The sequence below is a fragment of the Bison bison genome, unplaced genomic scaffold, assembly GCF_000754665.1.
Source record: "Bison bison bison isolate TAMUID 2011002044 unplaced genomic scaffold, Bison_UMD1.0 scf7180017864487, whole genome shotgun sequence".
Lineage (NCBI taxonomy): Eukaryota > Metazoa > Chordata > Mammalia > Artiodactyla > Bovidae > Bison > Bison bison.
In genome coordinates this window covers 5,009,555-5,034,372 of record NW_011495047.1, presented here as the reverse complement: position 1 = coordinate 5,034,372, position 24,818 = coordinate 5,009,555, and the positions used below count along the sequence as shown (strand labels likewise).

The window sequence follows — 24,818 nt, the reverse complement described above, 5'->3', positions numbered from 1 at the left end:
AGATCAGTTAAATAAACTACATTTCCTTTGTATTTAGCAAGTAGCAACTTGTATAAAATTCGGATTTTTTGTCTCTTTTGTGTTCTACTACCACAAAATTTTCTTCATTTAAATCCAGGCACTCTCAAGCTGTGTATAAACAAAGCTAATATAAATGGAGGGCTGACTAAATACAACCTATCTGGATAATTCAGGCCCCAAGTCAATCATCTAAAAAAGATTATTTTGTTCTGCCTGGTTGGTTCACTGTTTATGGAACTAAACATCTGCCATATGTACATACCTTTTCTGGTGCACTTGAGAAAATTCTGCTTGGCCCATAGAAAAGACCTCACTCCGTTTTTAATTCCTAACATCAGTTGCAGCTACCCATGGCGTTCCTGCTGTGTGTACCTGCAACTGTGATCTGGGGCCTGAAGTCTTCCAGTTATCCTAAAGGACCTTCCTCATGCCCTCAATTCCCCAACCTATCCAGCTGAGGAATAGGTTGGTACAACAAAGAAGAAATTTTCCAACCTCCCTGCTTGTTGAAATAGGATTATACTAATTCTGATACAGAACCACATAGCCAAAGTGATTACAAAAGGGTTGTGTTTTAGCTGAAATATTTGCCAACAGATAAATACCCATATTAACAAAATGTTGCTGCACAACTTTTACTAGTAACCTGTTTCTGTGTCACTCAGTATTTAATGGAAATTGAGAAAGTATCTAACAAACAAATGGATAAAGTATCCACTTTTTTCCTAGAAGGTTCATTATTTTAAAACAAAATCAAAGCTCACCAAAATTTTAACTGGCTTCAGCACTTTTCGAGCGATGACACCAGGGGCTCTTAAACGAATGGTTTCCAAAATACACCATTTAATTAAAGGGAGTTTCTTCAAGTCGTCCTCAGACACTTTAATCTTATCTTTACCTGCAAAGAGAATTAAAAAAAAAGGATTTAAAGAGGCCAGAAAGTGATTTTATGTCAGGTCATCAACGTAGTTTAAGAACTGCCTCTGACATCAAGTGTCAATATTACTATTACCTTTGCATATCAAGTTTGGCCATTTATTATCTCTTTTTATCATTTTATTCTTACCAAGATAAAATGTGGTATAAAAAACTAAACCAGTGATGATTACTGTAGTGTAATGGATTGGTATCCAACCTTGGTTCTTACCAGTCCTATGGCTACCAAATGTCTAAGATAGTTCCTGTCAGAAAAGAGTTCAAGTTTATTCATTTCATTATTTCTTGTCCAAATTCTCATTTCACTTAGGGAAAGAGCAATAAAAGACAGGCATCAAAAGTACAAAGTAAGGGTCTTACTTCCCTAGTGGTACAATGGCTAAGACTGTGCACCCCCAATGCAGGGGACCAGCCTTGATCCTTGATCCTTGATCAGGGAACTAGATCCCACATGCCAAAACTAAAGAGCTCGCATGCCGTAACTAAGATTCCTGCAAGTAACAACTAAAGATCCCGTATGCCACAACTAAGAGCAGACACAGCCAAACAAATAAAATTGTAAAGAAAGTACAAAGTAAGAGATGTGAGATGCCACCTGACTTTCTTCTCTTATCTCTTCCTTGCTGAACTGTTTCTGTTTTTGCTTTTGTTTTTTAATCATTTAATCATACATTTCAGAGGGTGCAAAAAGAATATTAAGAAAGGGGCGATGGCACATGTGTGTTTCATCTGGAATTATGAGCTTCCCACACATAGCTGCATCAAACATTCCTACTGGAAGTTGTATACCTGAACTAATATTTAGGTTGAAGGCACCTGAGTTGGCCTTTTTATGGACTGACATATGGCCAGGGCCTTTGATCAAATGAGACAATTTAATTAATGGTGTTTTAAGTAAAATGTTTACACTCTGAAAATTACTTGAAACAACTCAGCATTCCATTTTGACAGTGTATGCTGAATAAATTCAACAACATGGTAAGTTTGAATAAGTCAACTTTCACATTTGCCTCCCAACTGTACTGGGAACCAGTGCCTGGGAGTGGAATGCGGGTCTCCAGACGCATCTGTCTGACTCTAGATACGGCTTGTTCTACAGTCAGCCCATCCTGCGGGAGAGGGCTGGGTGAGTGCTGCCTGGGAAACCTTCTCAGTCAGTACATGTGGAATTCCCAAGGAGTCAGAAGCAAATGTTTTTGCTTAGCAGAGTCTGGGAACCAGGGTTTTTGTTTGAGCCCTGATTCTACTAATCCCCATAGGGGCCTCTATACACTCCACTAAACTTGACAGATTTTTGAGCACTGAGCAAGCCCCAGGAGTTGAGTCGGGCTCCACCAGGGTTACAACCATGAAGGTATTCCTGCCATACACTCAGTCCAGGCCGTAAGAGAGGAGCACGGATAATTGGTTTCCATGCGGACAAGGAAACCATTCTGTGAGATGTAAGATATTCGAAGATAGTTAAAAGCAGGGAGGGTATTGAAATGCAGGATAACAAACTTGAGAACGTCAACTTAAAAATGTAAGAGGGGATCTGAGATTCTTTCAGAATGTGCACGTGTGTGCGCTCTGTTGCTTCAGTCCTGTCTGACTCTTTGTGACACTATGGACCGTAGCCTGCCAGCCTCCTTGAGTTCAAAAAAAGAAAAAAAGAAAGACAAAGGGAAAAGAAAAGCACTGCCTAATGGCCTATATTAGAAGACTGATGTAGTCGCCTAATAAATATGGCTAATAAATATTAGCCCTGTGGTGGAAACACGAGACAAAGGGAGTATCGATGACTGTGCCAAAGGAGCCCAAGGGAACTGGGGCTGCTGGGGTCTCGAGAAAGTGAGACAGGGCTGGAGGGGATTCAAGACAAGAGGGGACCCAGCTACCTGGCAGGTGACCAGCAACCTAGTAGAAGGCTAAGGAACACTCTAGAGACACAGGTTTGATCCCTAGGTCAGGAAGATTCCCCTGGAGTAGGAAGTAGCAGCGCGCTCCAGGATTCTTGCCTCAGAAATCCACGGACAGAGTTGCCTGGTGGGCTACAGTCCATGAGGCTGCAAAGAGTCGGACACAACTGAGTGGGCATAAGCACAAGCACAAGGAGAAGACTCACCATGGGAGAAATGCCGGACGAAACTTTCAAGAACAGAAAATTCAACTTTACGTCATACGCTCGCTTTTAAGCTGCTCTGACTACTGTGCAATGTTCCCTTTCCTTGTCCCATATTTTCAATATTTTAATAAAGTCAGATAACACATACCATAAGTTAACACTTGAGGAAATAAAGACCTGGTGTGTCCAGGAGGCAGTGAGATTCAGAAAAGAGGCAGAACATCCAGAAAGGAAAAGACAGTGGAAGGGGAGAAATTAGGAAATGAGAGACTGAAAATCAAGAGAAGCTCTGAGAGGCACAGGCCTCGACTTCTGGCCACCTCCCCACTTCTTCCAGAGATTCCTAGAATCCTTGGAGGAGATACAGAACAATTTCACCTTTATCTTGGAAACCAAGGTGACCCCAGCAAGAAGGGCCCTTGCCAAATGGACATTACAAATAGATCAGTGATAATCTACGATTCAGATTCTAAATCTTACTTAAAATATGACATTTCTCTTTAAAAATCTATTTAGAACCTGCCTGCCAATGCAGGAGACATAAGAGATGCAGGTTTGATCCCTAGGTCGGGAAGATACCCTGGAGGAGAGCAACCTACTCCAGTGTTCTGGCCTGGAGAATTCCCATGGACAGAGGAGCCTGGCAGGCTACAGTCCATAGGGTCACACAGAGTCAGACATGACTGAGGCGACTTAGCACGCAATCTGCAGTTCAGATTCTAAATCTTACTTAAAATAAGAGTTTTCTCTTGAAAAATGTATCTAGAGCATCTACATTAGATAAATTCACTAAACAATCCTTCTAGTATTTTCTGTGTTTTATTTTACTGCAGGTATAGGATATAGAAAATAAAGATTTCTCTACTTAATCAAGAATAAATGACTGCCAAGGGTCAGAATTTGTGTTTAAAATCAGATCTGTGTGACTCCAAAATGACTTACCTACTTTGAGACAGGCATAATTCTGGCCTTGAAAAAGTTTGGACTCCAGTAATAGTGAAGTTTCTGACTTTCTTTTGGAGAAAAGTTTTGTTTTCTTTTTTTCTTCTGAAATATTCTTAGGAGACTAACTGAATTATAAAGTGCAAAAAATGTTTTGTATTATATAATAAACAAAAGCTTGCTCTGAATTGAAAATAATATTTAAAATCTATTATGACCTGCCATTATAGGAGAGATGCAGACTACACTTGGAAAATAAATGTTTTAATAAGATATTTTTAGTTCCTCAAATCCCAGTGTGAGGTAGGAAAAATAAGGTAGGATTCCCAGACTAGACAAAGAAAAAGAAAGGGAGAGATGCTGTTTCCAAACAACATCTTCAGGTTAAAGATGTTTCTTATTATAACTCTTAGAAATAGCTCTGTACCCATACTGTGCATATTTCAATGCACATCTGTGGTTTGTTCTTCCAGTGTTTTGACTCTAAAATTAGAAGGCTCCACTTGGAAGAAAGCCAAGGTAATCATCAGAAGGGCTAGTACCTAATGGAGACCGGGACCAGAATAAAAGACTGCCAGGCAAGAAACCATGGGTGATTTGGGGTAAAATGTAGAAGACATCTGTTTTGTTCTCGGCACAAATGCAATAGAAGTCAAACCAATAACAGGATATTGGAAACCAAATAAAAAAAAGGATAATTCTTGAGTTCAGAGATAGCAAAGAACGTTTCTAAACTGTTATGTATAGTTTTAGGATTCTGCACACATGATGACAAGCATGTTAGAATGCAGTAACTGTGATTTTTATTTGCTAAGGATGTAGAATAGATTAAAATTCTATTACTTCAACCACTTATTCACTCAGTATAAATGTGCTTTGTATCTGTTACTTCCGAGCCCAAATATAGGTGCTGTAAGAGATAGGAAGAGAATCATACTAATTTTTGACTATCTAATGCCACCAACATGTTGGACCGCTTCATTTACTCTTCATCACGATCTGCCATCTATGAAGTGATCATGTGTTCAAGGAGAAGCTTGAAAGTGACAGGACAGCCTTCAAACCCATGTCTGTCTACACTGAAAGCCCTTATACTTGTTCACTGTGTCCCATCACCTCCCTGAGACGAGAAATGAATGAGAAAGACACCGTCATTGTATTAAACAAGTTTGAACACAAGGACACAAAATAATATCTGGTTACAAATAACTACAACATAAGTTTCTTAAGAGTGAATTTGAGTGTCAGTGGCGTTCATCCCTTCTTGCCTAGGGCTAAAATTTCAGCTAGGCCTGGAAGGATGAGTAGCATGTAGCCAAGCAGAGAGAAAGGAAATTAAACTCCAAAATTAATTATAAAATATATGATTTCTTAGACTTAAAAAAGGAATATGAATCAAATGGAATCACTAAAGCAGGTCCTTCTCTGAGAGATGACTCCTCTGTCTCCTTCATATTTCAGGCTCCTTCCCCCTTACACACACACACACATGCTCACTCTCTCAATAAATAAATACATAAAATACAAAAATTCTGTTCCTATAGTCCTGAAGGACCATTACATCAAGATTTAACTAATAATTTGGGGAAAATAACACATGTTTTGAGAAAAAGGGAGAATGACAGGCATTTGCTTAGTCATTCAGATCTTTTGAGACATAATTCTGAGGTGACTGAATCAGAAAGTGGGATTGAAAACCGACTGAGGAGGCTCCATGCTTCCCCACAAATGAAAGACACACAGAAAGATGAAGAAAAGCAAAGCATAAGGGATGTCACTGAGGGATTTCCCTGGTGATCCAGAGGTTAAGACTTTGCGTGTCCACTGCAAGGGGCCTGGGTTTGATGATCCCTGGTCTGGGAACTAAGATCCGGAATGCTGAGCAGCTAAAACACAAACAAAGCTCCACTGAAATTTAAAGAGTGCGTCCCTGCACATTCTACCACCTCTTTACTTTTGAAAGCAAGGATTCCCAGTTTTGACTGCTGTTCAGTGTTGTGAGGTTGTTTTCCTTCACAGAAGTTGTCTTTCAACAGCTTGTTTAAAGTTAAAGTGTGTACAAAAGTTCACAGAACACACTAGGATTAAAAAAAAATACATGAGATAAAGGTTGAAGAAAGTAAAGAATCTGATGTAATAACCTTAAGCAATGATGCCTACCAAATTTGGTCATGAAATTTGCTCCCCAAATTTTGTAATAATTTCTCTAAAAAGCAATATCAAATAATAAAAGTTAGTGTTTTCTTTATACTGCTATTTGGGGAAACAATGTAACACCTTTGGAAAAACCCAGCATTTCTGTGACTTATCTTAAAAAGTAATGAAGCAATTATATCAATTGGTGGCAGAGGTAGAAAACTAGTTTCTTGGCATATTTCTAAGCTCCTGAAAAAAAATCAGGTTTTAGAGAAGAGACAAAGCTAAAGAGAAACAATAAATAAAGAATCTACAGTATTCCAGAGTAATACAAAACAAGTATCTTATGCCCTATCCTTTATTTCAGGAATTAAAAAAAAATGGAATATGATACATAATGTTCAAATATTGAATTTTAACAATTATACTTCTGTTCCAGGAATATTTTTCTTAAATTTATAAAATTGCTGTTTCCTTTGCAGAAGAAATCTGCATTCACTGGAAAAGGTTAGAACATCTCAGAAAGAATAAGAAAGGATAAAATGTCCTGAAGTAGATAATAGCATTTACAATAGGTTTTATACACCCAATGACCCTATAACATTGGTTATTTATAGGCAGTGAGAACATACTGGTTATAGATTTCTGGAAAATTTTAGTGAGATGCACATGTATACCTGTGGTGGATTCATTCTGATATTTGGCAAAACTAATACAATTATGTAAAATTTAAAAATTAAATAAAATTTTAAAAAATAAATAAATAAATAAAGATTTTATTTGGTGACTTGTCTCCCAGAAGGGGATAGCAATAAACCCTTTTCTGCACTTATTCTTATAAATGTAAAAAGAAATACTGCAAAACTTTTAATACTCTTCTCTGTCTTTAACTTTTGACATTTAATTATAATGTGTCTTGGTGTGGGTGTCTTTGATTCATCTTGTTTAGAACTCTGTGTGCTTCTTGGACTTGTCTGTGTCGTTTGCCAGGACAGGGAAGTTTTCAGCCATTATTTCTTCAAACAGGTTTTCCATCCCTTTCTCTCTTCTCCTCTGGGGCCTCTCTAATGTAAATGTTAGTATGCTTGTAGTTGTCCCAGGGAATCTTAATCCTCATCGGTTTTTATTCATTTTTTCTTTTTGCTGTTCTCATGGGGTGATTTCCACTAACCTGTTTTCCAGATTGCTGATCCGTTCTTCTGCATCCACTAATGTGCTGCTGATTTCCTCTACTGTATTTTCTATTTCAGTTATTGAATTCTTCAGTTCTGATTGGGTCTTTTTTTATACAGTCTGTCTTTGCAAGTTCTCACTGAGTCCATCCCTTCCTCTCCTAACTGTGGTGACCATTCTGATGACTATCATTTTGAACACTCTATCAGGTAAATTGCTATCATCTCATTTAGTTCTTTTTCTGACGTTTTTATCTTTGGCTTTGGTTTATAAGAATTCCTTTCTCTTTTCATTTTGCCTGTGTGTCTGTTTGTATGCATTAGGTAGATCAGCTACAGCTCCTGTTCTTGAAAGAGTAGGCGTATGTAGCAGGTGTCCTGTGGGGCAATTCCTCCTGGTCACCAGAGCCAGGTGCTCTGGGGTGTCCCCTGTGTGTGCTGTGTGCATCCTCCTGCTGTGTTCGGATCACAGTTGTGCCCTGGTTGGGGCTGTGTGGCTCTATTGACTGCTATGGGCTCACGGTATGCAGGCAATGGCTCCCCAGAGGTGGAGCCACTCTGTACAGTTGCCCGTGCCAGCTAGGTCACATGCCAGGTGGGGCAAGGGCCACTTTGAAGGGACCAACTAAGTGGGTAGTCGAGCAGGGTGGGTCCTCAGGAGAATCTGGGGTGGTGCACAGGGTGTTAGCTAGTTGATGGAGAGTGACAGAAATGTTGCTTGCCAGTCCTGGGCCAGCTAGGTGAAGGAGAGGTACCTTCAGTGGCACCTGCCAATGCCCTCATCCCTGGAGAAGGTGTCCCAGCTCCCTACCCCTCCAGCATCACTCCCAAAATGACCAGTGAGCCTCCTTCAGGGTGTGACCCAGGCACCCTTCACATTTTCCTGCCTCTGTGCTTGTACTCAGAGCAAGTGAGTTTACATGTGAACCTTTCAAGAGCAAGTCTCAGTTTTCCACAACCCTCCAGCTCTTCCAAGTATAAACCCCACTGGTCTTCAAAGCCAAATGTTATGTGGGCTCATCTTCCTTGTGTAGGTACAAAGGGGATCCCCAGGTGGGACTTGGAGCCCTCACTCCATAGGGGCACCTCCACAGTTGTGATATCTCTCCCACTAGTGGGTCACGCAGTCTGGGTACGGTTTCTGTCTAGACTGCATCTTTGACCCTCCTGCCCACCTTGACACGGCATTCTGTTTACATTCCAAGTTGCAGAAAATCTGCTGTGCTAGTCTTCAGTTCATTCCCAGAGATAATCGTTCTGCATGTAGTTGTAGTCTTGGTGTGTCCACAGGAGGAGCTGAGCTCAGGATCTTCCCACTCTGCCTTCTTGATCTGGAACCGCTAAATATTTGTTCAATAGAGGGGAAAAAAAGGTACTCTTTGGGTTTTATCCCTTATAAAATACTAGCTTCCTTCCTTTACTATTGTGCATGTTCATTACTGTTCAGTTCAGTCGCTCAGTCATGTCCGACTCTTTGCGACCCCATGAATTGCAGCCCGCCAGGCCTCCCTGTCCATCACCAACTCCCGGAGTTCACCCAAACTCATGTCCATCGAGTTGGTGAGGCCATCCAGCCATCTCATCCTCTGTTGTCCTCTTCTCCTCCTGCCCCCAATCCCTCCCAGCATCAGAGTCTTTTCCAATGAGTCAACTCTTCGCATGAGGTGGCCAAAGTATTGGAGTTTCAGCTACAGCATCAGTCCTTCCAAAGAACACCCAGGACTGATCTCCTTTAGAATGGACTGTACATGCCCATTATTATACATGTTCTGTGAGACAAAATTCTGTGAGAAAGATGCAAGTTAAATTTATCTTAAAAAATCAAAAGAAAAATAGATGAGAGTAGATGAAAGATGATAAAGTCTAGGCTAGGCTGTAGAGTTACATGCTTTTTAGTTCACTGCTCTTCCTATAAACAGACTATAAATATAGTCTCTCTAATGACTGCAGGTCTGTAGAATATTAACTCACTGCAAATGCTGATAGTTTTAGAAACCTTGACCTCGAGAATGTAAAACAAAATAGAAAAATGACTTTTTTCTAATAATATTTTTTTAGCTTTGGAAGAAAAGAATCTGAATTTGCTCTTTATTGCGGCAAAAGGTTAGCGAACAAGGGCTATGATGGTCAATTATTTGTCCTGTGGCAGTTGTATACTCTTATTACAGCAGCTTTCTAATAAGTTTTAAAATCTGGTTGGGAAAATATGGCCTTACTAATTCATGCTTCTAATAGTCTTTCTAATCACATTTCTTCTTCAAAAAATATTTAAGTCACTTCATTAATTTCCTCCCCTTCCAAACCACTGGAATTCTTTTTATAATTAATTAAATATAGATTAATTTGAAAAGTGTTGGCATTTTCATGATATTAAACCTTCCCATAAAGGAACATAATATGTTTTTCTTTATTTAAGTTGTTTTGTAAATATACATATATATGTATTTTTAATGTTATTAATAGTTTCCTCTCTAAGGGTCCTACCCCAAACCAAGAGCTTTATATAAGAAAAATACCAGTTAAATTAATAGGAACAACAGAAGTAAAGTGGAAAGGGAGGCTTAAAAACAGCTTAAGCTGTTTGTGGTGGATATAGACTGGAAAAAGCAAACAAAAAGCCTAGAGATTGCCCACGGATGATGAAAATGGGCATTAGGGCTTTAGGGATTGTAGCCGGAGCCTGGAAAGTCACAGCTCCTTCAATTCTCCCCCTCCAGCCACCACCTTATTCCAGACACCTCAGTCATTCCTGAACTCCCGGGTCTGGTTCTTCTAACTTTTCCAGCGGATGTGACTTTTTGGCATTTGAAGGATTTAGGATAAATTCTTATTATCAAAAACACAGATTCCTATTGCTGGGAAAGGTGGTCTCACGCTCAGTCTTTCGACCCCAATACAAAGGTGGGCCTTAAGCCTGGAACTGTTCCTCAACGAGACACAAAGAGCCCACACAGCCTGTGCCAAGCTCGTCACCTTGTGTGGGAATACCTTTCCTTGTTTCAGGGGCAGCAAACACTCTTTTGTCTCTGCTTAATGCAAGGGCAGGATGAGACACCTGTCCAACCCCCCGTTACATCTGCCCCGAGAGGGACGAGGACAGGGCTCCTTTCACTGCGGTGTGAGAGGGGTTTGCAGAGGCCAACTCCTCTTCATTAGCTCCAGGGAGAGACACGCTGGCCACAGGGGACCCACACCCACTGCTGAAGCTGATCTCGCTCTCTTTCTGCTCTTTGTGAGTTTAACATTGTTGTAGCCAGTGCCTGACAGCACTGTGTTATCCTCGACAACTCTGATACCAAGATGCATTGGGCAGAAATGTTTAGAGTCCTCCCCTGGGATTGCTAACTGGTGCACAGCACTCTGCTTGACACCCACTGAAAAATTATAAAACCTTTCAGAGGTAGATGCTAATCAGCAGCTTCAGTTGGATGTTCATAACTACAGACCAGGAATGAACGAAGCAGCAATAACAATGAATTGAGAAAGATGCCAAGGACGGCAGTGGTGCTTAGAACAGGTTATTAAGACAGATAGAAGATAGAGTGAAGAATCAAAAGATTGATCCCACCACTTCTTCTATTTATACACACACATATAAAAATATACCAAATCCCATGATATCATTTAAAGAAAAGATTCATGCAACTATACCAAGACAACCACATAAGATTCTCTTCTGAAAAAACAATATCCTATTTATCTTCAGAAATATTTCTTTCATATATTAAAAAGAGTATCAATTTCTCTATTACTGGAATATACAATGAAGACTGATTCATAATTATAATGGTCTTTTACAAAGAATAAAGGACATGACCTAATTTATAATAAGTAAAAGGTAGAGATATTGACAAATAAGATGACAATGGGTAGATAATAAAAGATAAAAATCAACTTTGATCTAGAAATACCTTTCTTTATAAATCCTGCATAATAATTCTAAATTTCTGGATTGTGTTCTCTGGAGAGAAGTTGACCTGGCTTGAATACCTTTATCTCATTTTCTAAAGAGGAAAAAAGGTTATCCAAATGCCTGAATAATTCTCTAAAGGAACACTCAGAGAAAAGAACGTGTCCGAATGAAAAATGTAGAGAATAAACAAAGCAGATTAACTGTGCTACACTGGAATGAGATAGTGAAAGACTTAATAAAATGAGAAGTGCCAGATAGGACCTATCTCCAAGCTCGTAAATAATATGCAGCCATAAGAGGTATCTCTTTCCACCTACTGAAGCCAAGCAATAAATGAGGACAGAATGACTTCACACAAAATCTCCTGAGTTAGTGTCACAAGGCACACTTCAAGCATTCAAAGCAGAAAATAGTGGAGGAAATCCAGCCTCCTGGGAAATCTCTCATGGGTCAGATACTATATGTGAAATTTCACCCTGGTCTTTTTACCTGTATGAGCGGATTGGCAAGTAATGAGTTCTGAGCTCCAAAAATGATACCATCTTGGTCTTTAAGTCCAAGGAGAAAAGAAGATAACAAAATTAAACATTTGGAGCAGGTTTCCAATGAAATCTCCTGCATTAATAAACATTTTCTTAGGTAATGTACATATGTTCTTCAAGATTGATGGATGAGAAGTAGTTTGTGAACAGCTCTGTCATAATTTAATGTTTTCTGAGTTTATTCTAGGATTTTTAAAAGCTGGGCTAGCAAAGGAAAGTGAGATGTAAATGTAAAAAAATTCCTCTGTGATATGCTAGAGCTTCCAAATGTCCATATTAGATTCTTGTTGTCTGGCTAGCAGTTCTTGCCTGCAAAATCCCACAGACAGAGGAGCCTGGCAGGCTCCTGGGGTCACAAAGAGTTGGACATGACTGAGCAACTAACACTTTTTTCGTAAAGCTGTCATTGAAAACAAGAAACCTGTACTCACATCACAATGTAACCTTGAGAGGAGCCTGTTATGTTTACAAGGCAGGAGTGGGTGTAGCTGTTGAATCAAACTTAGTAATCATGTAAAAAATAAATAAATAAAATAACCTTTCTCCATTCATAACTCCACTGGAGTGGCCTTAGCTTCTGCTACATGATCTCTTTCTTCAATATTTTGGTCGATGTGTGGCATAAAGGCCAAGACTCTATCGTAGACACAACCTTGGCTATCAGCCATTGAGTCCTAGCAGGCTGCAAAGCGGTGATGAGAATACGCTTCTTTAGTTAGCTGGAGGGACTCAGGTCTTTGATATACCATGATGGAATCCTCCAAGAATGTTGTTCTAGGTTAGACAAGATACTGGGACACATCCAAGCAGATAAAAATTGCACACATGTTATAGTATGGGTAAGAGGTGACTGCAGAGAAGACCTCAAGAATAAATGTAAATGTTTCAATGCTATGAGGTAAAATTGATGAACTAGTTACAATGATGCAAATGACATCAAATTTGCCCAGAACATCACCATAGGCCCTGAGCCTCATTTGTCCCTCTGCTAGTTTTTATGCTTGTTTATAAATATGAGAGACAATCCTTTCTCACCAGTACATGATGAGTGTGGCCACTGAGTCAGTGTCACCAGCTAATAGCATCTGGTCACTTGATAGAGTTGGTCTGTCCCCAGGCAGAACTGCTGCTAAATCAGGACTCAGCGGTGTCAAGAAATGTTACTGGTTGGCTCTGAGTAACTTTTCTCTTTTATCCAAAGTCACATAATCACTAAGTGACAGGGTACAAAGGCATGAATCAAATTTTCAAACAAAAATTATAATCCAATGAAAATTTTGTACTGTGTCTTTTATGATCCACAAATCATGATTTTTATGTAAGACAAAAAAACAATTCCTGATGTTTTATGGAATTATTTCTATGCAGGTGTATTTCTGTTAATTAACCTGATTTATTTTAAATTAACAGAAAAAAATTTACTATTTTTTCCCCTCAATTAAATGTGCATTACAACTGAATGGCCACCAAGAAACAAAAACAAAACACACAGGCAAAAAAAATCACAAAAAACAAACCAGTGTGCTGTGTATGCTGCTGCTGCTGCTGCTAAGTCGCTTCAGTCATGTCCGACTCTGTGTGACTCCAGAGACGGCAGCCCACCAGGCTCCCCCGTCCCTGGGATTCTCCAGGCAAGAACACTGGAGTGGGTTGCCATTTCCTTCTCCAATGCACGAAAGTGAAAAGTCAAAGTGAAGTCGCTCAGTCGTGTCCGACCCTCAGCGACCCCATGGACTGCAGCCTACCAGGCTCCTCCGTCCATGGGATTTTCCAGGCAAAGTACTGGACTGGGGTGCCATTGCCTTCTCCGCTGTATATGCTACCCTAAATCAAAACAAGTAGGTGAGAAGGGTCAAATGCAACCAGGTAACAATTTAAGTGCATTTTTATTTGTTATTGTTTGTTTTTAAGATGGAATGACCTTCTGCTCTTGGGCAGACACTCACAGTGGGAATCCTAAATTAGAAAAGAAAACTGCTTGAAAACACAGTCTAAACAGGACCCAAAGTGAATGTCTGCAAGGATTTTGTGAGAATGCAGTGAGGCCACACCTGTAATATCTAACTCTAACAGGCTTCTCTTCCAGATATGTGCTAACTCCTAACCATCTATAAGTCCTTGCTCAAATCTCACCTTTCCGGGAAGGTCAGCTCTGATCCAACTATTTAATGCTACCACCTCCTTCTGGGCTTCTCTGATAGTTCATTTGGTAAAGAATCTACCTGCAATCTAGGAGACCCAGGTTCCATTCCTGGGTTGGGAAGATCCACTGGAGAAGGGATAGGCTACCCACTCCAGTATTCTTGGACTTTCCTTGTGGCTCAGCTGGTAAAGAATCTGTCTGCAATGCAGGAGACCTGGGCTCGATCCCTGGGTAGGGAAGATCCCCTGGAGAAGGGAAAGGCTACCCACTCTAGTATTCTGGCCTGGAGAATTCCATGGACTGTATAGCCCATGGGGTTGCAAAGAGTCAGACATGACTGAGCCACTTTCACTTTTCTCCAATTCTGGCACTCCTGATCATCCCTAATCTGCTGTTTTCTTTTTCACATAGCATTTAACAATATCAAATATTTTTAAGAGTTTACTTCTGTGAACAAACAAGGAAAAATAACAAGTGGCAATAAAAAAAAAAAAAAGACTCTGAACAGAGAGGAGAATCTGATTTCCAGGGTTACCACAGTATATTATTTTAAATGCCCAATTCTCAACAAAAAATTGCAAGACACATGACAAAAATATGAAATGTGATGTGTAACAAGCATACATAGACCATACGGGGAAAAAGCAATCAGCAGAAACTATTCCTGAAGAAACTCAAATATTGGACTTACTAAGGAGAGTTGTTCAATCTGATATTTTAAATATATTCAAAGAATTAAAGAAATTGTGTGTAAAGAACTAGAGAATATCGGTAAGGAGAGACAAAAGGTTAAATAACAAAGATTGAAACAAATAATGAAATAGAGAATAGAAAATCAATAGTAAAAATAAGATCAAATCAACAAAACTGTCAGTTAGCTCTCCAAAAAAAAAAAAAAATTGACAACCTTTTAGCTACACTGACCATGAAAACAGAAAGAGGGCACAAATTACTAAAACCATGGATGAGGGAGATATTTTCCTAGAGAACTTACAGATATAAAGAAGATTATGGGGAAAACCATGAACTATTGTATGCCAACAAGTTAAATGACCTACATGAAATAGACAAATTCCTAAGAAGACACAAACTCCAAGAAGAATAATACAGTTCTCACTTCAGCAACACATGTACTAAAATTGCAAAGATACAGAGAAGATTAACATGGCTCCTGTGTAAGGATGAAACTAAAATTTGCAAAGTATCCCATATTGTTGTGCTGATGTAACATACAGCATGGTAACTATAGCTAACAATACTGTTTTATATATTTGATACTTAAGTTGGTCTTTAAAAGTTCTCATCATAAGAATATACATGTGGTGATGGAATTAACTAAATTTATTGTGGTAACCAATTCACTATATATATATATATGGCTTCCCTTATAGCTCAGTTGGTAAAGAATCTGCCTGCAGAGCAGAAGACTCGGTTCAATCCCTGGGTCAGGAAGATCCCCTGGAGAGGGAAATGGCAACCCACTCCAGTACCCTTGCCTGGAGAATCTCAAGGACAGAGGAGCCTGGTGGGCTGCAGTCCATGGGGTCGCAAAGAGTTAGGCATGACTGAGCAATTAACTGAGTTAGGCATGACTGAGCAGTATGAAAAGGCAAAAATGATAGGATAGTGAAAGGGGAACTCCCTGGGTTGGTAGGTACCCAATATGCTACTGGAGATCAGTGGAGAAATAACTCCAGAAAGAATGAAGGGATGGAGCCAAAGGAAAAACAACACCCAGTTGCGGATGTGACTGGTGATAGAAGCAAGGTCCAATGCTGTAAAGAACAATATGGCATAGGAACCTGGAATGTTACATCCATGAATCAAGGCAAATTGGAAGTGGTCAAACAGCAGATGGCAAGAGTGAACATCGACATTTTAGGAATCAGCAAACTAAAATGGACTGGAATGGGCAAATTTAATTCAGATGATGATTATATCTACTACTGTGGGCAAGAATCCCTTAGCAGAAATGGTGTAGCTGTCATAGTCAACAAAAAAGACTGAAATGCAGTACTTGGATGCAGTCTCAAAAATGAGAGAATGATCTCCGTTTCCAAGGCAAACACTCAATACCACAGTAATCCAAGTCTATGCCCCAACCACTAATGCTGAAGAAGCTGAAGTTGAACAGTTCTATGAAGACCTACAAGACCTTCTAGAACTAACATCCAAAAAAGATGTCCTTTTCATTATAGGGGACTAGAATGCAAAAGTAGGAAGTCAGGAGATACCTGGAGTAATAGGCAAATATGGCCTTGGAGTACAAAATGGAGCAGGTCAAAAGCTAACAGAGTTTTGCCAAGAGAATGCACTGGTCATAGCAAACACCCTCTTCTAACAACACAAGAGAAGACTCTATACATGGACATTACCAGACGGTCAATACTGAAATCAGACTGATTATATTCTTTGCAGTCAAAAATGGAGAAGCTCTATGCAATCAGCAAAAAAAAGACTGGGAGCTGACTGTGGCTCATAGCATGAACTCTTTATTGCCAAATTCAGACTTAAATTGAAGAAAGTAGGGAAAACCACTAGACCATTCAGGTATGACCTAAATCAAATCCCTTATGATTACACAGTGAAAGTGAGAAATAGATTGAAGGGATTAGATCTGATAGACAGAGTGCCTGATGAACTATGGATGGAGGTTCATGACATTGTACAGGAGGCGGGGATCAAGACCATCCCCAAGAAAAAGAAATGCAAAAAGGCAAAATGGTTGTCTGAGGAGGACTTACAAATAGCTAAGAAAGGAAAAGAAGCTAAAGGCAAAGGAGAAAAGTAAAGATATACCCATTTGAATGCAGAGTTCCAAAGAATAGCAAGGAGAGATAAGAAAGCCTTCCTCAGCGATCAATGCAAAGAAATAGAGGAAAACAACAGAATGGGAAAGACTAAAGATCTCTTCAAGAAAATTAGAGATACCAAGGGAACATTCCATGCAAAGATGGGATCAATAAAGGACAGAAATAGTATCAACCTAACAGAACCAGAAGATATTAAGAAGAGGAGGCAAGAATACACAGAAAGAAAGAAAGTGAAGTCGCTAGTCGTGTCCAACTCTTTGTGACCCCGTGGGATTCTCCAGGCAAGAATACTGGAGTGGGTTGCCATTTCCTTCTCCAAAGAACTATACAAAAAATAACTTCATGACCCAGATAACCACAATGGTGTGATCACACATCTAGAGCCAGACATCCTGGAATGCGAAGTCAAGTGGGCCTTAGGAAGCATCACTACGAACAAAGCTAGTGGAGGTGATGGAATTCCAGTTCATCTATTTCAAATCCTGAAAGATGCTGCTGTTAAAGTGCTGCACTCAATATGCCAGCAAATTTGGAAAACTCAGCAGTGGCCACAGGACTGGAAAAGGTCAGTTTTCATTCCAATCCCAAAGAAAGGCAATGCCAAAGAATATTCAAACTACCACACAATTACACTCATCTTACATGCTAGCAAAGTAATGCTCAAAATTCTCCAAGCCAGGCTTCAACAGTATGTGAACTGTGAACTTCCAGATGTTCAAACTGGATTTAGAAAAGGCAGGGGAACCAGAAATCAAATTGTCATCAAAAAAGCTAGAGAGTTCCAGAAAAACATCTACTTCTGCTTTATTGACTATGCCAAAGCCTTTGACTGTGTGGATCACAACAAACTGTGGAAAATTCTTCAAGAGGTGGAAATACCAGGCCACTTGACCTGCCTCCTGAGAAATCTGTATGCAGGTCAAGAAGCAACAGTTAGAACTGGACATGGAACAACACATTGGTTTCAAATTGGGAAAGGAGTACGTCAAGGCTGTATATTGTCACCCTGCTTATTTAACTTGTACGCAGAGTGTGTGTGTTAGTTACTCAGTTGTGGCCAACTCTTTGAGACCCCATGGATGATAGCCCACCAGGCTTCTCTGTCCATGGAATTTTCCAGGCAAGGATACTGGAGTGGGTTGCCATTTCCTTCTCCAGGGGATCAAACCAGGGATCAAACCCCGGTCTTCTGCATTGCAGGCGGATGCTTTACACACTAAACTACTAGCAGAGTACATCATGAGAAACGCTGGGCTGGATGAAGTACAAGCTGGAGTCAAGACTGTCGGGAGAGATATCAATAATCTCAGATATGCAGATGGCACCACCCTTATGGCAGAAAGTGAAGAGGAACTAAAAAGCCTGTTGATGCAAGTGAAAGAGGAGAGTGAAAAAGTTGGCTTAAAACTCAACATTCAAAAAAGTAAGATCATGGCATCTGGTCCCATCACTTCATGGCAAGTAGATGGGGAAACAATGGAAACAGTGACAGACTTTATTTTCTTGGGCTCCAAAATCACTGCAGATGGTGATTACAGCCATGAAATTAAAAGATGCTTACTCATTGGAAGAAAAGCTATGACAAACCTAGACAGCATATTAAAAAGCAGAGACATTACTTTGCCAACAGAGGTCCATCTAGTCAAGGCTTTGGTTTTTCCAGTAGTCATGTATGGATGTGAGAATTGGACTATAAAGAAAGCTGAGCGCCGAAGAATTGATGCTTTTGAACTGTAGTGTTGGAGAAGACCCTTGAGAGTTCCTTGGACTGCAAGGAGATCCAACCAGTCCATCCTAAAGGAAATCTGTCCTGAATATTTATTGGAAGGACTAATGCTGAAGCTGAAACTCCAATACTTTGGCCACCCAGTGTGAATGACTGACTCATTGGAAAAGACCCTGATGCTGGGAAAGATTGAAGGTGGGAGGAGAAGGGGACGGCAGAGGATGAGTTGATTGTATGGCATCACCAACTTGATGGACATGAGTTTGAGTAAGCTCCGGGAGTTGGTGATAGACAGGGAATCCTGGCATGCTGCAGTCCATGGGGTCGCAAAGAGTCAGACATTACTGAGCAACTGAACTGAACTGATTCTGATAGGATAACTAGACAAAGATATCACAAGAAAGAAAACTATAAATCAGTATATCTTATTAATAAAGATGTAAAATTCCTCAACAAAATACTAACAGACTGAATCCAGCAACATATATAAAAATCATATGTTTTATGTGAATTATACACCATGACTAAAGATTTATCTCAGGAAGGCAAGAAGGTTGAAACATGAAAATCAGCTAATTTAAAACATCATGATACAAAATATAACATTATACCAAATGAAAGAAGCCAGACATAAAGGACCAGCTATTTAATAGCAGCTTTACCCTAAGACTTATTGTATAAGAAAGTTGGGGAAAATGTCTGAGATGGGCTCTAGTAGTGAGGCTAGTGAGATTCTGAGTTGGAAATCCACAAAAGCATAAAAATGGGAGAAATGTCATGCTGTGTCAGGTTATTTCATCCACTTTTAACATTCTTCCTTGACAGAATCCTTTGTTTGGGCATATGGGTATCTCCCCTGATAGTAACTTCCAAAGATCTGTGGCTTCCTCTCCCATTATCTAAATTCTTGAACTGCTATATCATATTCATGAATTGACATGAACTGATTCTGCATAAGCATGGCAAAAAATGTTTGATACATTATCGACTAATTTCAATTCTACAAGAGTCTTATAAACTGAAAGCACTGACACAATATAGCTAGTACACTGATACCTATTTAAAGATTTTTTTTTTCTGTTAGAGGGGAATGTGTTCATGCTAAGTTACTTCAGTCTTGTCCAATTCTGTGTGACCATATGGACTGTAGCCCACCAGGCTCGGCTGTCCATGGGTATTCTCCAGGCAAGAATACTGGAGTGGATTGCCATGCCCTGCTCCAGGGGATCTTCCCAACCCAGGGATTGAACCTGCATCTCTCACATCTCCTACATTGGCAGGAGGGTTCTTTACCGCTAGCGCCCGCTGGGAAGCCTGTTAGAGGAGAATAAAGTGAAGTGGAAGTGAAAGTGAAGTCGCTCAGTCATGTCTGACTCTTTGCAACCCCGTGGACTGTAGCCCAGCAGGATCCTCCGTCCATGGGATTCTCCAGGTAAGAATACTGGAGTGGATTGCCATTTCCTTCTCCAGGGGATCTTCCTGACCCAGGGATCGAACCCAGGTCTCCCACATTGCGGGCAGATGCTTTAACCTCTAAGCCACCAGGGAAGCACAGGTTCTAAAACAGGAATATAGAAAAAGACAAAAGATTTTTGTCTTTCTCCTTTAGAACTGCATTTTAGAGTTCAAGATTCAAACGCAGTAAAAATTTTGATAAACATTATGCTTCTACTGTGGCCTTTGGGTCAGGTAGACTTCTTATATTATTCCAACCACTACTCATACTACCTTTCTATTTCTGAAAGACCAGGATTTTGGAGAACACTGCGTCAGGAAAAGACTCTGGTAAGATAAAGGAGAGTATGTGATGACCAAGGATGCATTTCCTTTGTCATCTATAGACACGCAGGCACGCACATTTCCCTTAGCTTTGCAGATATAAGCTCCATAAACGCAAGTCATCTTGTCTTACATCCACCACTGTAATAATTCCAGAATCTAACTTGTTAGCATTGTCAGGACTCAATGATTCTAATGCTCATCACTTCCATGAAATATGACCTAGCAGTGGCCGATTCACACTCAAATCTCAGAGGCAATACGGCTTCCATATCCACGTTGGCCAAGCCAATTTGATTTTTGGCTTAACTTGAAAGGAAGTAGTCAAAATAAGTTTAAAAATCCAAATAAAATATTTTCAGCAATCACGAAGGGGAGAAGGGAATAACTTAATTGTCATCACACCACTTTGCCCTATTATTTTGTGTTCTTCTAAGAGACCATGTCATTTTTTGTTTCTTTTTCACATCAGAATACATAATTTGACATATTAAAGTTGTTTTTTTTTTTGGTAAATCCACTCTCAAACCGGTAAAATAACGCTGAATAAACAAGGACTGGAATTTTCTCCATTCAAGCTTCTGTTTTTTTTTAAAACAGATGACAACTGATGAGCTCAAATCTGAACTAAAATGGCAAAGTAGAAATCTCTACCTGCAGTTCAAAGCCACAAAACCTTTAAAAATTATAACATTTTAAAAGTTCCTTTGGAACTATCATCCATATCCCATTAGTACTGTTAAGTAGCATAAAGAATATGCACCATATTACTTTTATAAAATCTGGAAAATCCTGAATTCCAAAACTATGGACTTGGAGTTCAGTTGAGGCAATGGGCCAGGAGATTAGAAGAAAAGCCCTGTGTATTACACTTGTGTTTAATCAGGAAAGTTGGGCAAATTATAATCTCTCTGTTTCATTATTTGGAAACAAGGGAGTTGGTCCAGATGAATTCTAAAATCCTTGACAGTAATTAAATTCTAAGATTCTACCTGATCAATTTATATTTTGAAACATATAAATTATGTTCAATTTGGATTATTTTGAAATTCTATTAAATTATGGGCATTTAACTTTGCCCAGAATGTGTGACAAGCACACATTATTAAATGTAACTGCAATTATGCAATTTAATTCAGTGTTAGTACCTGCTGTGCCAAACACAGATGATATGCCTTCCATAATGGTCCTGTGGATATTGGGATGAGAGAGGACAAATGCAAATGTCCAAAATGCAACCTTAAAAAGAAAAACATGTGTCAAAAAATATAACCTTTGAAGGTGAACAAAAGAATACATAAGATTAGCCACAAACAGTTAAAATATTGAAGTTAAACTTAAAAACGTTAGTAAAGAGTATCTTTGAAAACAACTAGATGTTACGAACAAAGAGATGTTATATATCTCTGAGGGGTTAACTTTACAATTTTATTCTGCCACTACAGTTTTACTATATTGTTTATACAGAGTAAACTATCTTCACTACAAAAAAAAAAGGGAAAATCAGGATTTTTATTTTACTAATATACAATATAAAATATTATACCAGCACATATTAGAATTTCAGAAACAAGTTATGACACTTAAGCAAGTTAGTCCAAAACAAAGACATTTTTAAAGATTCAGTCTCTTTGAAATACAAATAAATTAGCAAATCATATACTCTGCAAATGAAACATGGTAATTTTAAATAAGCCTCAGAAACTATATCTAAAATCTCATAAACTCAATACCAAAAATAGGGTTCTTTCACACCCTATTGAGCAAGGATGCTTGCAAGTTTATAGAGTATTACTGAATACAGTATGTTTGCAAGTTCTCGCTCTAGGCCAAACAAAATTATTTCACATCTTTCCTCATTGTGGTATTAGAAAATAGCACAACCAAGAAAATACCACCAACCAATAAAATTATACTGCTAAACATCAAAGACATACAGATGGCTAACAACTGCACGAACAAGATGCTCAACATTACTAATTACTAGAGAAATGTACATCAAAACCACAATGACACATCCCCTCACACTGGTCAGAATGACTGTCATCAAAAAGCCTACAAATAACAAATGCTGGAGAGGATGTGGAGGAAATGAAACCCTTGTACACTGCTGCTGGGAATGTAAACTCGTGCGGCCACTATGGAAAACAGTATGGAGGTTGCTTACAAAACTAAAACTAGAACTACCATATGAGCCAAAAATTTCATTCCTGGGTATACATCCAGAAAACATGAAAACACTAATTCAAAAAAGTACATGTACCCCAGTGTTGATAGCAGCATCATTTACTATAGCCAAGACATAGAAGCAACCCAATCACCCATTAACAGATGACTGGATTAAGAAGATGTAGTATATATACACAATAGAATATTACTCAGCCATAAAAAGAATGAAACACTGCCATTTGCAGCAACACGGATGGGCCTAGAGAATAGTGTGCTTATGAAATAAGTCAGACAGAGAAAGGCAAATACTGTATGATATCACCTATATGTAGAATCTAAAAAAAAAAAAAAAATACAAATAAATGTACAGGAAAAACAGAAACATACTCATAGACATAGAAAACAAAATTGTGGCTAACAAAGGGAGAGAGAAGGCAGAAGGACAAATTAGGGGTATGGAATTAAGAGAGAAAAATTACTAAGATAGATAAGAAACAGGATGCCCTGGACAGCGCAGGAAATTATACCCATTACCTTGCAATAACATATCATGAAGCATAGCTGAAAAAAGACGGAATCACTGTGCTGTACACCTAAAACTATACACAGTATAGTAAATAAACTACTGGAGTGGGTTGCCAAGACCTCCTCCAGGGGATCTTCCCTACCAGGGATTGAACCCACATCTCCGGCGTCTCCTGCACTGCAGGCAGATTTTCATCCACTGAGCGACCTGGGAAGCCCCAAATAAACTACAATCTAATTGAAAAAAAAATTTTTTTTCCCCTTAGTTCAGGTAGATGTTTTTGCTTCTATTTTAGATTACACAGTAAAGAAAACATACCAAACCATTAAAAGAAGCTTTGGTTTCCCTCTCATCCTTTTTTTTTTTTTTTTTGTAAACACATATTGTGAAAGAATTCATCTAGGAAAACCAATCCTGAAAAGACTCAGATGGCTAACACTTTGTGTCATTCAAGCTTTTTTGTCCGTCCTGAGAGAATGCTAAACGTCTTTAAATGATCCCAATGCTCCCCTCTGTGGTCAGAAGACGAAGAGCAAGCAACTGAAAGGAAGTGCTTGTGTTCAGTCGCTCAGTAGCGTCCAACTCTTTGCGAGCCCCTGGTCTGCAGCCTGCCAGGCTCCTCTGTCCATGGGGATTCTCCAAGCAAGAATACTGGAGTGGGTTGCCATGCCCTCCTCCAGAGGATCTTCCCAACCCAGGGATCGAACTCAGGTCTCCTGCATTGCAGGCAGATTCTTTACTGACTGAACCACCAGGGAAGTGCCTGGACAAAACCAAATTCCATCCTACTCATTGCTGTCCCCTTTGTGACAGTAGACTGATACTGTGGGGATAAACACAGTGCTGTTTACACAAGCAAAGTGAACAGAGAACTGAGGCCTCTACAAGCCCAAGACCCACTTACTTTGTGTGGTGTATTCGGATTAGGACACACTTACCCAAGATATCAACTAGTTCATTTTTAGAGGAAACATGCTCAGTGAGCTCTCATCACCTTCTCCCGACATGGGCCCTTTCTACATTATCGATAGGGGAAGTGCTGAATTACTGGAATTACTGGATTTAATTAATAGCCACTACATACTCAATCTGTTTTTTTTTTAAATTTATTGTATTGAAGTAAAATTGATTTATAATGTTGAATTAATTTCTGCTGTACAGCAAAGTGATTTAGTTATATGTATTTGTACATATATGTATACATGTGGGTGCACGCATGCTCAGTTGCTGTAGCTGTGTCCGGCTCTTTGTGACTGCATGGACTGTAGCCCATCAGGCTCCTCTGTTCACGGGATTCTCCCAGGCAAGAATACTGGAGTGGGTTGCCGTTTTCTCCTCCAGGGGATCTTCCAGACCCAGGGATTGAACCTGTGTCTCTTATGTCTCCTGCTTGGCAGGTGGATTCTTTAACACTGATCAACCTGGGAAGCATGTATACACGTATATACAACTAAATCACTTTGCCATACAGCAGAAATTAATACAATATTACATATATTTTCATATTTCTTCCATTAAGGTTTATACAGGATATTGAATATAGTTCCCTATGCTATACAGTAGGACTTGTTAATTAAAGACTCAGAGTTCAAGTGCGGGAAAAATACATCTTAGTGATACTGCATAGATTTTCAGATATACAAAAGAGGGGTTTAAAGTTTTATGTGAGGAGGGAGGAGGGTTCGGGATGGGGAACACATGTATACCTGTGGCGGATTCATTTTGATATTTGGCAAAACTAATACAATTATGTAAAGTTTAAAAATAAAATAAAAAAATAAATAAAAATAAACAAATTAAAAAAAATAAAGTTTTATGTGGTTAATTACAGTTTTAGAGATTGACTAAAATTGGCTATTACTTATTTTTAAAGCAAACTCAAGGAATTCAGTTAAA

General features: G+C 39.2%; 1 protein-coding gene across 2 annotated transcripts in view; it reads right to left on the bottom strand.

Annotated features, from left to right (window-relative positions):
* LOC105005181 (24-hydroxycholesterol 7-alpha-hydroxylase) overlaps positions 1-24,818 on the bottom strand; it is a 103,021-nt gene that overhangs the window by 50,906 nt on the left and 27,297 nt on the right. For both annotated transcript variants that reach the window (XM_010863073.1, XM_010863075.1), the window contains exons 7-8: positions 21,376-21,466; positions 786-919 (exon numbers count right to left, since the gene is read on the bottom strand). In XM_010863073.1, coding sequence (XP_010861375.1) covers positions 786-919; positions 21,376-21,466 — 225 coding nt within the window. The remainder of the gene's footprint in view (positions 1-785; positions 920-21,375; positions 21,467-24,818) is intronic.